Source organism: Cyanistes caeruleus, chromosome 22, assembly GCF_971803275.1.
Source record: "Cyanistes caeruleus chromosome 22, bCyaCae1.hap1.1, whole genome shotgun sequence".
Lineage (NCBI taxonomy): Eukaryota > Metazoa > Chordata > Aves > Passeriformes > Paridae > Cyanistes > Cyanistes caeruleus.
In genome coordinates, this window is record NC_141722.1 from 1,029,712 (window position 1) to 1,048,409 (window position 18,698).

The 18,698-nt window shown below is 40.4% G+C and overlaps 1 protein-coding gene across 2 annotated transcripts in view; it reads right to left on the reverse strand.

The window, feature by feature from the left end:
- Nucleotides 1–7,263: 7,263 nt before the first annotated feature.
- Nucleotides 7,264–18,698, reverse strand: part of IFFO2 (intermediate filament family orphan 2) — a 32,648-nt gene continuing 21,213 nt past the window's right edge. For both annotated transcript variants that reach the window (XM_086860218.1, XM_086860219.1), the window contains 5 exons: nt 16,290–16,432; nt 15,471–15,591; nt 11,143–11,232; nt 9,117–9,247; nt 7,264–7,567 (listed from right to left, as the gene is read on the reverse strand). In XM_086860218.1, coding sequence (XP_086716344.1) covers nt 7,462–7,567; nt 9,117–9,247; nt 11,143–11,232; nt 15,471–15,591; nt 16,290–16,432 — 591 coding nt within the window. In that variant the 3' untranslated portion in view covers nt 7,264–7,461. The remainder of the gene's footprint in view (nt 7,568–9,116; nt 9,248–11,142; nt 11,233–15,470; nt 15,592–16,289; nt 16,433–18,698) is intronic.

Consider the following 18,698-nt stretch of genomic DNA (forward strand, 5'->3'; position numbering starts at 1 on the left):
GGACACAGCTGGACACAGCTGGATGTGGCTGGACACAGATGGACACTGTCTGGATGTGGCTGGACACAGCTGGACACTGGCTGGATGCAGCTGGACACAGCTGGATGTGGCTGGACACAGCTGGACATGGCTGGACACCACAGCTGGACACAGCTGGACATGGCTGGACACTGGTTGGACACAGCTGGACACCACAGCTGGACGCGGCTGGACACAGCTGGACGTGGCTGGACACAGCTGGATGTGGCTGGACACTGCAGGACACAGCTGGACACCACAGCTGGACACTGGTTGGACACAGCAGGACACAGCTGGACACTGGCGGGACACAGCTGGACATGGCTGGACACAGCTGGACACCACAGCTGTAAACTGGTTGGACACAGCTGGACACGGCTGGACACAGCTGGACACCACATCTGGACACCACATCTGGACACGGAGCCACCAGCAGACCCGGGAGGGGGCGATGGGGTCGGTTTTGGCACTAAAAAAAGGGAAACGCAGCAAATCCTCGGCGGAGGGCGGGAGGTCCTGGGGACTTCTCGGGGCTCCTCCTGGCCTGGACTCTCCAAGCATTTCACGGTCCCAAATCCACTGGAGCTTTCCCTTCCCAGCGCAGAATTCCAGCCCCATCCCGGCTCATCCTCCGGCCTTTCCCCACCAGCATCAGTCCAGTCTTTGTCATTAAAATGAGCTAATATACAGAATATAAAGCACAATATTTACAGGGTAACCAGGAGCGTTTCCCACACCATCAGCAGCTCCTTGGGGATAAAAGAAACCTCAAGAGGAAACAACAACAAGAAGTGACACAGCGGGAGGGACGAGGCATCGATTCCCTCCACTCCAAGACGATATTAAATATTATTTAATATTTAAATATTAAATATTATTTAATATTTAAATTATAAATAATCGGTTTTGGCAGAAGGTCGTTGCATTTAACCAGGGGAAGGCGTTTTTAGGGGCTGGGGTGTTGAGGTTTTTTTTTTGGTGTTACACAAAGGAGTGTGAGAGCCGCCCTCAATCTTCAATAAAACAGAAATTTGGGGGGTTTTTTTTGGGGGGGTGGAAGTCTGGGTTTGTGGCACCGTGCTCTGCCACGGTTTGAAACCACCCCAAGGGTTTGTTTTAACCATTAACACCGTGATTTCCCCCCCCAAAAAAACATAAACAGGGAGCTGGCCAGACCCACAAACACCCCCTTCCCCGAGTGCTTCACTGTGGAGTGCCTCAAATTAGGGGGAAATTGTGATTTCTGCAATCAAACAGCCACACTAAAACACAATTTTTGCTGCTCCTTCCAAAGAAAAGCTTTGAAAAGCTGGCTGAACTGGCAGGAAAACAGCAGGGAAGGGTCAGATTTTCCTTCAGGGTCTGGCCAAACCCTGAGTGTTCCCATTCCCATCCCATTCCCAGCGGGAATTTGGCAGTGCTCAACTCCCCTCTCTAATTCCCAGCAGGACAAATTCCCAGGTTGAAGCCTCAAACTTTGTTTGTTTTTGGATTTTTTATTTATTTTTTTTGCTTTTGGTGTTGGCAGCCAAAAAGAGCTTTAAAAGCTGCGTGTCCCCCCTGCAGAAGGATTAAAAAAAAAACCCCAAAAAACCCCAAAATTCCTGATTTTAAAGGTGGGAAATCCTCCCTGGGACGTTCCTGCCTGGTGGAGGAAGCGGAATCTCTTCATTTAACAATTTAACATGAATTATTCATTTAATAAATCATTCCTTTAAAGGCTCAGCTCTAAAATGAAGCACTCCAGAAGTGAAAACTCTTCCAACACAAACATTCCCTGGTGTTCCCAGAGCCAAGGGAAACACCGGGAGCAGCTCTGGGAGCACCCACGGCCGCTCCAGCTTTTCCTCAGCTCCTGCTCTTCCTGCCAGGAATGATCAGGGGAAAAGAAAACTCAAATAATCTGAATTTAGAAGCAGCTTTGGGTGCGTATTCAGGCTTTGTTTCGTGGTGTTAATCCCGATCTCTGCAGGTATAAATGTCATTTATATTTAATTTAACCCCTGTGTTGCTGCACTGCCACAATTCAGGAGGATTCAGGAGGTCCTGACCTTTTCCTCCCAGGCAGGGGAATGGAATAAATCCACAGGAAAGGGGAATTAAATAAAAATAATTATTTTTTCGATATTTTTTTTTCAATAATTTGAGTAATTACTTATTAAATTAGGGGAATTAAATCACAGCAGAGGCAGAAAAGCTGCTGGAGCTGCAGCCTGGCCTGGAGGAAGCGACCTGTGAGTGCTCCACAGCCAAACCTCTCCCGATTATTTCCACCCTGAGCCTTGGAAACATCAGAGAATTTGGGGGATCCCATCCCAGCAGGAGAGAATTTACAAGGGAACGACTGCATCTGCCAACAGAGATCTGTTTGCACTTTAAAAACTTCTAATAAAAATAGAATATATACTGTGTTTTTATAAATAGATTACACCTTTAGCTTAGATGAGTTTCATTACGTTTCTCCCCTCCCCAAACTTTTTTTTTTTTTTAAAAGAATTTTGATTTTTTTTTTTTTTTTCCCTTGTGTGAACTAAGACGATCGTCGCTACGTCTTTGAAAAACCAGTTTGTACCACGTTATTCTTTAAAACATCTGTACCACGTTATTCTTTGGATATTTTTGAAGGACATGCATCCACAAACTGTCATTTTGTTTAGTGAAAACGTTGTTGTTTTTTTTTTTGTACAAACCCAGTTTAGGAATTTGTTAATTACACCGCTAACGAGCAAAAAAATTTGCTTCCTTGAAATCCCCCCCTTTTTAAAAAAATGAGAAAGGATGAGGAGGATTTTTCCTGATTGTAAATCTAAAAACGTGTCAATATGACACCCCATTAAGAATAGAAAACAAAAAAATAAAGTATTTACAGCTTTACAAAGGGAAAAAAAAGAAAGAGGTCATCAAAATCATTTCCAGCATTTTTACAATTAAATTCTTATTTTTTTGTTGTTTTTTCTCTCTCTGGCAAGCTTTGATCTGTCAAAGTCACAAGATTCCTGCTCTGGGAATTCCCTGTCCTCTCTTTATCCTACACAGAATTCCTGCTCTGGGAATTCCCTGTCCTCCTTTATCCTACACAGAATTCCTGTTCCAGGAATTCCCTGTCCTCCTTTATCCTACACAGAATTCCTGCTCTGGGAATTCCTTGTCCTCTCTTTATCCTACACAGAATTCCTGTTCCAGGAATTCCCTGTCCTCACCTGCAGGTGCTCCTCTTCACTCTATCCCAAATTCCTGCTCTGGGAATTCCCTGTCCTCAGCACAACAGCTCCAGCTCCTGGGTTTGGGAACACTCGGCCTTTTTCCTACTGGGATGCTGAGTTTTAAGGAAAAAGAACAAACCAGGAACATTCCCAGGGGGAAGAGAGCCAGGGACAGGCTCCAGTAACATTCCCAAGGTGAGAGGAGCAGGGACAGTCTCCAGGAACATTCCTGGGGCTCCAGGAACATTCCCAGGGGGAAGGGGAGCAGGACCAGGCTCCAGGAGCATTCCTGGGGCTCCAGGAACATTCCCAGGAGGAAGAGAAGCAGGACCAGGCTCCAGGAACATTCCCAGGAGGAAGAGGAGCAGGGACAGGCTCCAGGAACATTCCCAGGGGGAAGAGGAGCAGGGACAGGCTCCAGGAACATTCCCAGGAGGAAGAGAAGCAGGACCAGGCTCCAGGAACATTCCCAGGAGGAAGGGGAGCAGGGACAGGCTCCAGGAACATTCCCAGGGGGAAGGGGAGCAGGGAGAGACTCCAGGAGCCGATTCCGTGCTGAGCAATGCCTGCCCCAGGCACTGCGGGATCACAGAGCTCAGCCTGGGCAGAAACTTCCTCAGCCTCGGGAGCAGCTGAACTTCCAAACCCTTCCAGACCCTTCCAGACCCTTCCAAACCCTTCCAAACCCTTCCAGACCCTTCCAACCCCTCCCAAACCCTCCCAAACCCTTCAGATTGCAGATTTCAAACATGCAGCCCCAAAAAATCCCCCCAATCCCCCCTCCCAAACCCAGCCCCCTCGTGAAGATCACATTTACCGCTTTGGCCACCTAAGGAATAACAGGAATGAGCGCTTTTGGAATGAGGTTTCTCTTCCAGAGGAAAAAAGTCATCGACATTTCCAGGACAGAGCAGGCTTTGGAGCCCCTCAGCACGGGAATATCCGTGGATCCATGGAGAAAATGAGGATCTGTGGATCCTCATGGATCTGCCTGCTTCCCGGGCTGGAAAAGGCCGGGAGATCCTCAGAGCCCCGTGGGCTCAAAGCTGCTGCCAGGTGGGAGATGGAGCTGCCAGCAACACAGCAGGGGAAAGGAGGATTCCTGGGAAGGAAGGAAAGATTCATGGGAATGAAGGATTCCTGGGAAGGAAAGATTCCCATGAAGGAAGGATTCCTGGGAAGGAAAGATTCATGGGAAGGAAGGATTCATGGAAAGGGAGGATTCATGGAAATGAAGGATTCCTGGGAAGGAAGGATTCCCAGGAAGGAAGGATTCCTGGGAAGGAAGGATTCCTGGGAAGGAAGGATTCATTGGGAAGGAAGGATTCCCATGAAGGAAGGATTCCCATGAAGGAAAGATTCCCGGGAAGGAAGGATTCCTGGGAATGAAGGATTCCCATGAAGGAAGGATTCCCATGAAGGAAGAATTCCCGGGAAGGAAGGATTCCCAGGAAGGAAGGATTCCTGGGAAGGAAGGATTCCTGGGAAGGAAGGATTCCTGGGAAGGAAAGATTCCTGGGAAGGGAGGATTCATGGAAATGAAGGATTCCTGGGAAGGAAAGATTCCCATGAATGAAGGATTCCTGGGAATGAAGGATTCCCATGAAGGAAGGATTCCCATGAAGGAAGGATTCCCATGAAGGAAGGATTCCTGGGAAGGAAGGATTCCTGAGAATGAAGGATTCCCATGAAGGAAGGATTCCAATGAAGGAAGGATTCCCAGGAAGGAAGGATTCCTGGGAATGAAGGATTCCCATGAAGGAAGGATTCCTGGGAATGAAGGATTCCCGGGAATGGAGGATTCCTGTGTTCCAGCAGGAACCCCCCAGTTCCAGAGTGGAACTCCAGAGGAGTTTCCAGCCAGGAATGAGTTATTTTCCAACACACCTGTGCTCTGTGTGATCAATGCTCCAGAAGCTGGGAACACCACTTGGGAAGCTCATTTTGCTTTTCCATAACGCTGAGAGGGTGCTGAAATTGGGATTTTTCCCTGCCTTTCCCTCACTTCCCAAACTCCCTGGCAGGCTAAACAAAACACATTTGGTATTTACTGAGTTCCAACCCCACATCTGCCTTTGGGCATCAAACTACACCCTCAATCTTGGCCTAAAAACAAACAAAAAAATTATTGGCTGAGGTTTATTACCCTGTTTTTACCTGGCTGAGGTGCTACAATTCCCATTTTAACTCGGGAATCAACAGTTTCCTCCAACAATTCCCATTTTAACTCAGGAATTAACAGTTTCCTCCAACAATTCCCATTTTAACTCAGGAATTAACAGTTTCCTCCAACAATTCCCATCCTAACTCGGGAATTAACAGTTTCCTCCAACAATTCCCATCCTAACTCGGTGGTGCTGGAGTTTCCTCCAGCCTGATCTGATTTTGATGCTGATTCTCCTGGGTAAAAAATACAGAAAAATGGGAAAAGCCAAGGTCTTGCTGCTTTTCTCACAGAGAAAGTTCCTGCCCAGCTCTAGGGGAGGTTTGGGGTTTGGTTTTCTGTGCCCTAAAAGGGATTTTTCAGCTTTTCCCAGTGTTCTGGAGCTCTCCCAAATCCTGGTTCCTACATCTGGGTCACTTCATCCTGCTGCTTCACCTGCCCCTCGCTCCACACATCAGCAGAAAACGGAGTTATCTCCCTGTCAGCAAAGGAAAAATCTGCAAACTGCTCAAAATAAAATAAAACAACACAAGAAAACCCTGAATAAAAAATAAAAGACACCAACCACCAAGGAGCTGAAGGGCTGATTCCAATCCTAATCCAATCACTGGGAACAAAAGCGTTGTGATCCAGAAATTCCACCTCCAAAGGAGCTCCACAGACATCCAAGAGTGCAAATTTTCCTTTTCCCAGGGGATAAAACATTCCATAGAAATAAGGCGAGCTTTTTTTTTGTTGTTGTTTGTTTTGTTTGTTTTTTATGTTTTTGCATAGTAGTTACTCAGTGATATTCCCCCCACCACCAGCGGTGACCCCTCCTGTGCCCCTCCTGGCTTTGCCACCGAGCTGAGTCCTGCTCCTCCAGCTCCTGGAGTCCAGCAGAAACCTTGGACACATCCCAAAGGTTCCCTCACCCCAGAAAAGTCAGGTGGAGAAAAACCCTGTGAATTTTCTAGAACTGCTTCGCCCTACCAGATGTCTCCAAACTCAATTTTAAACGTTTGCAGTTCCATTTGGAAACAATTCTTTTTCTCTTTCTGTTTTTCTTTTTCTTTTTCTTTTTCTTTTTCTTTTTCTTTTTCTTTTTCTTTTTCTTTTTCTTTTTCTTTTTCTTTTTCTTTTTCTTTTTCTTTTTCTTTTTCTCTTCCTTTTTCTTTTTCTTTTTTCTTTATCTTCATCTCTTTATCTTTTCCTTTTCATTTTTTTTCCCTTTCATCTTCATTTTTCTTTTTCTTTTTTCTTTTATCTCTATATCTTTATCTTTATCTTTATCTTTATCTTTATCTTTATCTTTATCTTTATCTTTATCTTTATCTTTATCTTTATCTTTATCTTTATCTTTATCTTTATCTTTATCTCTTTTCATTTTCCTTTTTCTTTTCCTTTTCATCTTCTTTTTTCTTTTTTTCTTTATCTCTTTATCTCTTAATCTTTATATCTTTATCTTTTCCTTTTCATTTTTCTTTTCCTTTTCCTCTTCATTTTTCTTTTTCTTTTTTTCTTTATCTCTTTACCTTTTCCTTTTACTTTTCATTTTCCCTTTCCTTTTCCTTTTCATTTTTATTTTCCTTTAATTTTTTATTTTTTTTCTGCCAGACATTCTTAATTACACCACAATTACCTCTTTTTTTTTTCCCCAGCGTTGCTTTTGCCAATCAGTTCAGCAGTTCAATAAAAACCAGCAACTTATTGAAGTACCCAGAGCTTCTCCAGCACCATCCTCTGCTGCCAAAACCAGCTTTGGTTGTTTGGTTTTTATTTTAAATAATATATATTTTAATTTTTTTTTTTTTTTTAATATAAAAACACCTGTTATTAATATTCCACTGGAGCTCAAAGTGGCTCAGCTTGGGGCAAAGGCACAATTAAAACACCGTGTTTTCCTACAGAACTCTGCATTTATGGTTTGAAGAATAGAAATGTACAGCACCAATCCTTGGGAGGGAGGGGATGTGTGTAGGAATCAGAGTCCCTCTGCAGGGGCTCTCCAGTCTTTTCACCTTTCCCCCAGCAATTGGTTTGGAATCTTTCTTTCTTTCTTTTTTTTTTTTTTTCTGGAATTCTTCCCATTTCCTATCAGCTGACCATGGGCTCCACGTCCGTCTCTCTGTCCAAATCGTCCTGAATTTCGTCTGTGTTTCCTGAGTCGCTGCTGGCTACGGAGCTGGGGGATGGAGAATTCCTGCAGGGAAAAAGTGCAGCCAGAAAATTAAATATCAAAATAAAAAAGTGCAACCAGAAAATTAAATATCAGAATTAAAAAATGCAACCAGAAAATTAAATATCAAAATAAAAAAGTGCAGCCAGAAAATTAAATATCAAAATAAAAAAGTGCAGCCAGAAAATTAAATATCAAGGGAAAAAATGCAACCAGAAAATTAAATATCAAAATAAAAAAATGCAACCAGAAAATTAAATATCAAAATTAAAAAGTACAGCCAGAAAATTAAATATCAAGGGAAAAAATGCAACCAGAAAATTAAATATCAAAATAAAAAAGTGCAGCCAGAAAATTAAATATCAAGGGAAAAAATGCAACCAGAAAATTAAATATTAAAATAAAAAAGTGCAGCCAGAAAATTAAATATCAAAATAAAAAAGTGCAACCAGAAAATTAAATATCAATCACAGAATTTAAAAAAAAACCCTTAAAATAGTCACTTTCCCTTCCCAACACTTAAAAACCTCTTTATTAACATTAATTCTTAAACATTAAACATGGAGTTCCCCCAAGCTATTTAAAAACTTCTTTAATAACATTAAATTTTAGGTTTAGGGTAAATATCAGTGGTAAAATCAAGGTGACAGACACAGAGGCTGCCCCATGATGGGGAAATAAATGAGGGGCAAAAACTCTCAGCATCCCTAATGCCCAGAGCCCTGAAAATTAAAAGTTTATCATCTTGTTCTACTGGGGTTGAACGAGAGATAAATCCTTCAGAGTGTAAGGTTCTTAACACATGAGAAGATTAAAGAACGAGTTCTTGGTGTAAGTCCGGAGTTGAGATTTAATTTGGGGTTTTAAGAGTTGTAAATCTGAGATTTTGAGGACTGAAAGTCCACCCGAGCTGGAGCTGCCTGTGCTGAGGAGCTCTTTAAAAAGTGCAGAATTCCTTTCAAAGCTGATCCTGGGACACAAAATTCTCCAAAAGACAAAGCCATGAAGTTCTGCCTTTAGCCCAGGCTTTCATTTTCAGCTCTCCTATTTTATTTTTTTTTTTAAATATATTTCTCATTTATAAATAAATTTCTATTTATTTAAAACCCAACAGTGAGGGTGTTGTGTTGGTTTCGTGACCGATGATTTTTACCTTTCCAGACCTTCTCAGAACTTTCTAACAGAAGAAAATCTGGAAGAATAAAACCTGCTCTCATTTGAGATGGAGTTTGGAGAGTCTGTGGGGTGCAGGAAATGTGATTTTCTGAGCCTGACAGAGCTCCAGGCTCTCTTTCCCAAGGAAAACTCTTTTGAGAAGCTTTTCTCTCTCAAGGACTGTTGTGTAAATAAGATTTTAATTCTCAAAGCAATCACAGAGATGTTCTCAGAGCGTTTTTATCTTGTCCCACCAATGGGATGGGTGTTTCTCCTTGTAAAAAACCTCAAAAAAAAGGCTGAAAACCCCAAAATCAAGCAATTTTTGCCTCCTAAGAAAACAAAACTTTGGTTGCTGTGATTTTTTTATGTGCTGCAGAGCCAGGGAAGGTCTCCTGGAGCAGCAGGAGGGTGGTACCTGTCGGCTGAGCCCTTGATGAGCCTGCGGCACGTTTCCATCTGCACGTCCAGACCCCGTTTCATGCTGCACATCTCCATGTACTCGTGGAGGTGACGGTTCATGTCGCTCTTGGCCGTGGCCAGCTCCAGCTGGAGGCAAAAAAAAGGGCAAAGAATGAGGTGAAATCCTGGTTTTCCTGCTCTTTTGTATTTTTTAATTTTATTTTTATTTTATATTTTTTAATTTTTTTAATTTTTTTTATTTTTTAAATTTTTTTATTTTTTGTATTTTTAAATTTTTTTATTTTTTTTATTTTTTAAATTTTTTATTTTTGTATTTTTTGTATTTTTAAAATTTTTAAATTTTTTGTATTTTTTTATTTTTTGTATTTTTAATTTTTTTATTTTTTCTACTTTTTAATTTCTTATTTTTCGTCTTTTTAAATTTTTTTATTTTTTGAATTTTTTCTATTTTTTGTCTTTTTAAAATTTTTTTAATTTTTATATTTTTAAAATTTCTTAAAATTTTTTTGTATTTTTTTAATTTTTTTTTTTTAATTTTTAAATTCTCTGCCTTGTCTCTTGTTCTCTAAACTAAACTTTTCACTCGGTGATTCGAGAAAATTTTTTAGTCTACACACACTTTGAGCTTTTTCTATCTAACATTTGTTCTCATGAAAACATGCCCATGAATTTCATGGACATAAGATATAAATATAAATAAATATAAATAAATATAAATAAAAATAAAAATAAAAATAAAAATAAAAATAAAAATAAAAATAAAAATAAAAATAAAAATAAAAATAAAAATAAAAATATAAATATAAATATATATAAATTCATATTGATATGAAATACATGCCACGTTATATGAAATTTTCATGCTATTTTCATATTTCATGTTATATGAAATTCAGTGTTTTCTCTGGATCTTAAAACTAAATATCACAAACAAGGGCACACACTCTATCCCAGACTCCAACATCACCCAAACATCCCCAGCTCTTTCAATTAATTAATTAATTATAATTAAAATTCAATCTTCTAACCTAATTAATTGCTAATTATCAATTCACTGATGAGCCCAGGAAGGGCAGGCAGAGCCTCACTCTGCTCCTCAACAGCCCTGCAGGGTTTCTCCTGCTCTTGGCACCTTGTTTGTCAATGGTAATTAATGAAAGTGCTAATTAATCAAATGCAGAGATTTTTTCCTGGCAACCTGTGGGGTCACCAAGCATTTCCCAGGGTGAGGGTGGACATGCAGACCACAGAGGTGGGGGGAAAAAAAAGAATAATATGAAAAAAATAATAATATTTTTTATTTTATTCCCTTTTGTCGTGCAGGTTCTCCCTGCGGCAGCCTCAGATTTACGCTGAAATATAAAATTTCAAATTTATATATTTTCAATATATAAATTATAAATATATAAATATATCTATATATATATTATATATATATAATATAAATTATATATGATATAATTTATAATATTGTTATATATATTTATAATATTATTATATTTATAATATACTTATAAAATATATAAATATATAAATATATATTTATATATTATATATGATATTTTTATATAAATATATATAAATATGTAAATATTATATATATTTATATATTATATATATTATATTTATACATATAAATATATATTACAAATATATTTAAATATATAAATATATAAATATTATATATATTTATATATATTATATATTTATATATATTATACATATTATATTTATATATATTACATTTATATATATAAATATAAAAATATATAAATATTATATATTTATATATATTATATTATATAAAAAATATATATAAATATATATGTATATTATAAATATAAATATTTATATATATAAAAGTTATCATATTATTATATATAAATATTATATATAAATATTATATATATATATAAATTATAAATATATAAATTCATTAAAACCCCCAGGGCACAGCAGAGGGAAATGTGAATTTGTGGATGTTTGGACAGGACACTGCAGGAACAATTCCCCTTCCTCACCTCTATCTGCCCTATTGTCTCCTGGTACTCCTTGTCTCGAGTTTTGAAGAAGGACTCTGTTTCGTGGATCAAGTTTCCCAGGTTTTCTTCCTGCAGGGGAAAGGAGGACACAAAGAATCAGCAAGGAAAAACAGGAATTCTGGAGCTAAATGAACATTTTATTTAACTGAAGATTTAACTGAAGATTTTATTTAACTTAACATTTTATTTAACTAAACATTTTATTTAACTACACATTTTATTTAACTGAAGATTTAATTAAACATTTTATTTAACTTAAGATTTAACTAAACATTTTATTTAACTTAACATTTTATTTAACTAAAGACTTTATTTAACTAAAGACTTTATATAACTAAACATTTTATTCAACTAAACATTTTATTTAACTAAAGACTTTATATAACTAAACATTTTATTCAACTAAACATTTTATTCAACTAAAAATTTTATTTAACTAAACATTTTATTCAACTAAACATTTTATTCAACTAAAAATTTTACTCAACTAAACATTTTATTTAACTAAAGACTTTATTTAACTGAAGACTTTATTTAATTGAAGATTTTATTTAACTGAAGACTTTATTTAATTGAAGATTTTATTTAACTGAACATTTTATTTAACCTCTCCTGGAAATGCAGGTTATTGTGGTCCCTTCATGCACTGATATTTTTTAAAGATGTTTTTTTTTCACAGTTAAGGAATATTCTTCAATCTGGAATCCCAGGAAATCACATTTCTGTGCCATGACCACAAAGGTGAGGTGTGATCGCGGCTCCAGGAATTAAATCCAAGCACCTGATGCATCCCAAAACACCAACCCCTGGATTTTCCTGAGCTTTTCACAGCCTGATCCCACTTGGACATGCTGGAATTGCTCTCCAGCCATGAAACTTTTCATTTTCCCTGCACTGGAATTCTCATTTTCCACTTGTGTATCATCACTCTCCAGCACATCCCACCGGATTCCCACTGGAATTCCTGGGTAAAACAGCAACAAACGCTCCTCCTTTGGGCTGACAGCACAGCCTGAGCTTCCAATCACACAGAGCTGCCCAAAAAAGCCACCCACAACGTCACCGTTCCCTCTTCAACCACCTTCTTCTCCCATTCAAAAATCACCCCCAATTAAACAAATGAGCGTTAAATGAGTTTTCCACGCTCTGTGGCGGATTTTACAGGGCTCATGCCCCGTGCCCACACCAGCCTGGGTGTTGGGAAGGTAGAATTAGAAAGAAATTATAAATATATAATTTTTATTTATTTATAATATATATTATAATATATTTATAATTCTATTTATTCATATGTGAATATATTTTATATATTTTATATATTTATATATTTATATATTTATATATATTTATATTCATTCATAACATATAATTACTCTAATTAATTATTAATTAATTATATCAATAGTCAATTATATCAACAATTATTTTTTATCATTAAATTAATAATTAATTATATTAATTAATTATTAATAAATTATTAATTATTAATTATGATATTATTTAATAATTAATATAATTAATACTATATTTTTTATAGTATTTATATAAATACTATACTATACTATACTATACTATTTTTTATATTATTTATATAAATAATATAAATTTATATCTTTATATATCTTTATATTTATTTATAATATATTTATAATATATATAATATATAAAATAAAGCTTTTTTTTAGCCAGAAAGGCTAAGGAAGAAATACAAATGAAAGCAGCGTTTGAATAATTCAAATAAACTGGTCTGGCATGCCAGAACACATTCTGTCCCCCAATAAAACCAAGCTGAGACCCCTCTCCCCACCCTTATAAAGAAATTTAGGGACCCTGAGATAACTAAAAATATGCAAAAGCAGCGATTTCTATAGGTCACACACAAATGTTACTGGATTAGTGTACTTAGAAAGATTGGTTAGTGAAGGAATAGAATATTCAAATAATATTCTATTATTATTTATAATAATAAGTTTATTATATAAAGTAAGTTATATAAGTAATTGCAAAAGAGAATTTGCTCTCTTGATTCTCTTAGCTCTCTCTTTTAGCCCTCTTGGTCTCTCTTGGTTTTCTAAGTTCTCTTGGTCTCTCTCAGCCCTCTTGCCTCACTCTTTCCACACTCTTGCTCTTCTTTTCCCCAGCTCTCTCACTTCTGTTCTGTCACTCTCTTCTTAAGTCTTGAGCTCATGTATTCATATTTTACCCCTTTTGTATTGTTGTCTCCAAGCCCACTTTGAGCTCTATATGCTGGCTCATAGCAGGCTCTGTCTCTCCATCCCACACCCTGAAATAAACTTCTAACACCCAACTCGATCATAGAGGTCTCTGCCGTGTCTCAGACCTCAGAAAGCCTCTCCTACACCTGGAGTTAACAAGAATCATCCCACTGATCCTTTTATATGCAGAAGAGCTTTAAGGAGGAAGGTCATAAAAGGAGGTGGCGAGGGCAGCGTGTAAGGACTTGGAATAAAACCCACGGAAGGAAGATTCCGGCATGTAAAGCACATGTTAAAGAGCAGGCACAGCCGGAGAACTCTTTATTCTGCACCTCCAGCTACAAGCCAAATCTACCCTTTCCTTGGATAATTTTTCATTTAGAAGGATTTAAGCTTCTTAAAATCTTTATATATAAAGAGTTTCCCCGCGCGGGGCCTGGGCTCGGCGCTATTGCTGCGCTCAGCCGGGCCCTGGCGTATGCAAATGAGCCCTCATTAATTCCTGCTCCTCGTTATCACCCTGCCACTCTCTGCTGCCGTTATCCCGTTATCCCTCTCCCGTTATCCCTCTCCCGTTATCCCGTTATCCCTCTGCCGCTCTCCCTGCTCCGGCTCAGCGCGGTTCCTCCCCAGCGCTTCCCGGTAAATCCCTGGAAGCTCCCGGAGCTCCTCATGGATCATCCAGGAATGGGGAGCTGGAACAGGAGCCGGCGTTCCCGAGGCTGCTGCCTCGGCATCCTCCCTGGCAGCGGGAGTGTTTCCCACCTCCCAGGGCTGCGCTGCTCCGGGATGCAGCGACACGGCCGTTCCCAGTTTGTTCCCTGCCATTCCCAACCCATTCCATCATTCCCAGGCTGTTCCCAACCCATTCCATCATTCCCAGTTTGTTCCCTGCCATTCCCAACCCATTCCATCATTCCCAGTTTGTTCCCTGCCATTCCCAACCCATTCCATCATTCCCAGGCTGTTCCCAACCCATTCCATCATTCCCAGGCTGTTCCCTGCCATTCCCAACCCATTCCATCATTCCCAGTTTGTTCCCTGCCATTCCCAACCCATTCCATCATTCCCAGGCTGTTCCCTGCCATTCCCAACCCATTCCATCATTCCCAGTTTGTTCCCTGCCATTCCCAACCCATTCCATCATTCCCAGGCTCTTCCCTGCCATTCCCAACCCATTCCATCATTCCCAGTTTGTTCCCTGCCATTCCCAACCCATTCCATCATTCCCAGGCTGTTCCCAACCCATTCCATCATTCCAAGCCCATTCCCAGTCATTCCCAGTCTGTTCCCAGTACATTCCTGGCCATTCCCAGTTTGTTCCCTGCCATTCCCAACCCATTCCATCATTCCCAGGCTGTTCCCAGTACATTCCTGGCCATTCCCAGGCTGTTCCCAGCCATTCCCAACCCATTCCCAGCCATTCTCAGCCGTTCCCAGCCCATTCCATTTAATAATTATAATTAATTAATTATTTAATTATTCCATTTAATAATCATAATTATTAATTTTTATAAGATAAAATTATATATTATCTATAATTAATCTAATTTAAAATATAATTAAATATATATAATTTAATATTATTTTATATAATATATAATTTATATATTATATTCTATTTATATATTTATATATTATATTCTATGATATAATATATAATTTATATATTATATTCTATGTAATATATATAATTTATATAATCTATATCTATTATATAATCAATATAATTTAATAACATAATTTTAATACATAATTTATAATTACAATAAAATTCTACTAATAATTCTACTAATAATTATATGAAATAACTACATATTAATAAAAATATATATAATTTTATATATTTATATATCTTTATATCTTTATATCTTTACATATTTATATATTTATATATCTTTATATCTTTATATATTTATATATTTATATATTTGTATATTTATATATTTATATATTTATATATTTATATATTTATATATTTATATATTTGTATATTTATATATTTAAATATTTATATATTTATGTGTATTTTTGTCCATAAAAGAGGAACAGGAGGGGAAAGAGTTGGAAAAACCCTGGGAATGAACTCACCTCTCCCTGGAGGTCGATGGAGGGATTGCAGTTGGTGAAATCTTCCCAAAGCAGCAGCGTTTCCTCGTTCTCCTCCCACGTCAAACTGTCACAGTCGTCATCGAAATCGAACGTCTCACGCCTGGCAGAGCAGAGCAGCCATTAACCCATCCCTCACTCCTTTAATTAATTAATTACACATTCAATTACTGCCTTTTCACAAATATTATCATTCGTGTTATATGCAGAAAGTTAGAAAATTTTAGCTGTGTTAATATAGTTTATTTTTATTATTGATGAAATTAAAACCTAAATACATTTTAACTTCTTGTTTGTTTTTTTTTTAAAAAAATACACACACACACACAGGCTGCCTGCTGTCACACTGAATTTAGCAGTGGAGAAGTGAAAAATCCAGATAACCTGCAGGTGATGATGCCCAGGCTGCTATCAGCACTGATGGTCTGCAGAAATAAAATACGTGATAAATAAAATGCGATAAAGGGAAATAAAATCTTTAAAACGCGTGCTCTAGAAAAGGAGGATTCGGGGCCATGCAAAATCATGGAAAAATATTGGGAAAAAATGGGGAAAAAAATGGGGAAAAAAATTGGAAAAATATGAATATGCATCAAAACCTCACAGAATGGGATATCCCAGCAGAATGGGATAAAAGGAGTTTTCCAAAGATCTCAGGTGTGATCCTGGCAGCGCTCCAGGGCTGTTTGAACCCTTTTCTTCATTAACTTCATCTCCTAATTGTCATTTCATTTATTTTAAACCTTTCCTGAAGCGAGTGCACCTCGTTTTTCAGGCAGGGCTGTTTCCCAGGACACTCACAGCTGGTTGAACATCCTCTTCATCTCATCGGTGATGTTGAGGGAGCAGCTGACCTCCTCATCCGAGAACCTCCCGTTGTCCGCGTCCTGCTCCGACAGCTCCTCGTCCGACGCCAGCTTCCTCTCCTTCTTCTTGGAGGCCACCTTGGGTGGAGAGAGGAGCAGCAGTGAGCACGGGGCTGTGCTCAGGGAGGGATTTTTGGGGTGAGGAGAGCGCAGGGATGGGCTGGGAGGAGCTGCAGGGGTTCCCTGGGCGGGCGGTGAGGAGCAGAGCGGCGCAGGGATGAGGATGTGGGGTGAACAAAGCCAGCTGCAGGCTGCTCTGGGGAGATGTTGGGGTGCTCACCAAGCCCAGCCTGAGGCCATGCACAGCCTGGGGTGAGCCTTGGGGTGCTCACCAAGCCCAGCCTGAGGCCATGCACAGCCTGGGGTGAGCCTTGGGGTGCTCACCAAGCCCAGCCTGGGGTGAGCAGAGAGCTGCAGGCTGCTCTGGGGTGATGTTGGGGTGCTCACCAAGCCCAGCCTGAGGCCAAGCACAGCCTGGGGTGAGCCTTGGGGTGCTCACCAAGCCCAGCCTGGGGCCATGCACAGCCTGGGGTGAGCCTTGGGGTGCTCACCAAGCCCAGCCTGGGGTGAGCAGAGAGCTGCAGGCTGCTCTGGGGAGATGTTGGGGTGCTCACCAAGCCCAGCCTGAGGCCATGCACAGCCTGGGGTGAGCCTTGGGGTGCTCACCAAGCCCAGCCTGAGGCCATGCACAGCCTGGGGTGAGCCTTGGGGTGCTCACCAAGCCCAGCCTGAGGCCATGCACAGCCTGGGGTGAGCTTGGGGTGCTCACCAAGCCCAGCCTGGGGTGAGCAAAATGAGCTGCAGGCTGCTCTGGGGTGAGCCTTGGGGTGCTCACCAAGCCCAGCTTGGGGTGAGCAGAGAGCTGCAGGCTGCTCTGGGGAGATTTTGGGGTTCTCACCAAAGCCAGACTGGGGCCATGCACAGCCTTGGGAGATCTTGGGGGGCTCACCAAAGCCAGACTGGGGCCATGCACAGCCTGGGGAGATGTTGGGGTGCTCACCAAACCCAGCCTGGGGTGAGCCAGGGTGGGGAAAAGCACCAGTGACAGAACTCTCCCTCTTCCTGCCAGCGCCACGGGAACCCCAGCAAGGAACAGACAGGAAACCTCTCCAGACAGACTTTATTCCACAGGCAGATCCTCGGGATGTGGGAAGGGTTGGAGGAGCCACGGGAAAGCCTGGACAGTGCCCAAGGAATGGAGAAATTTGGGGAATTCGAGGGACACCCCTGCAAGGGGCACAGAGGGAACACACAGGATGCTCCCAGAGGATTCCAGAGGATTCCAGAGGGCTGGGAACACACAGGATGATCCCAGAGGATTCCAGATGTTCCCAGATGTTCCCAGAGGATCCCAGAGGGCTGGGAACACACAGGATGCTCCCATAGTGATGGGAACACACAGGATGCTCCCAGAGGATTCCAGATGTTCCCAGAGGATCCCAGAGGATCCCAGAGGGCTGGGAACATACAGGATGCTCCCAGAGGATTCCAGATGTTCCCAGAGGATCCCAGATGATCCCATAGGGATGGGATCACACAGGATGCTCCCAGAGGGATGGGAACACACAGGATGCTCCCATAGGGATAGGATCACACAGGATGCTCCCTGCTGGTGCCAGAACCACAAACACACCATCCACTCCCAACCTAGAGCAGGTTTCCCTCTCCCTGGCACACAAACCAACCATCCCCTGGCAGCCCTGCTCTCCTGCTCCCTTTAACCCCTGCAGCCTGACCAGGAGTGTGCTCTGCAGTCTCCTCTGAGCACAGGGACTCAGCATTTCAACTCAGAGACAAGAAAGCAGCACTGGCACCACACACAGAGAAATAATTCTCCTCTCAGGAGGTTTCAGTCTTTTGGAGAACACAAGAGGGGGGAAAAAAACCCCATCAAACATTTCAGCCAGCAGAGAGCACAAGGATCTTTTAGAGTGTTTTGGACAGCATTTAGCACCCAGTGTGGCATCACTACACACAGAAAAGATTCACTGAAAGCCTGAACAAGACACATTTAGATGGAAGCAGAAGGAAGGTGGGGGTTAATCAGCCTGGGACTGCAGTTGTGACAAGACCAGCTGCACTGGGAGTGCCAGCCCTGATCCAGGCAGAGCCGTCACCGCTCGCTTTTGGAGCAAATCAAAGAACTTTCCTTGGAGCTCCAAGGGAAAGCAACTGCAGCAGCCAGAGCTCACAGTCACAGAAATGTTATTTCTGGCCACGCAGCTCGAGCCAGAAATAAGAACACTCAGATGACAGCTCCAGGAGCTTCAAACCTCTCACTTGTGATGGGAACAAATGGGAGGGAGGGATTATACAAACCTAGACCCTAAAACTCTGCTTTTTT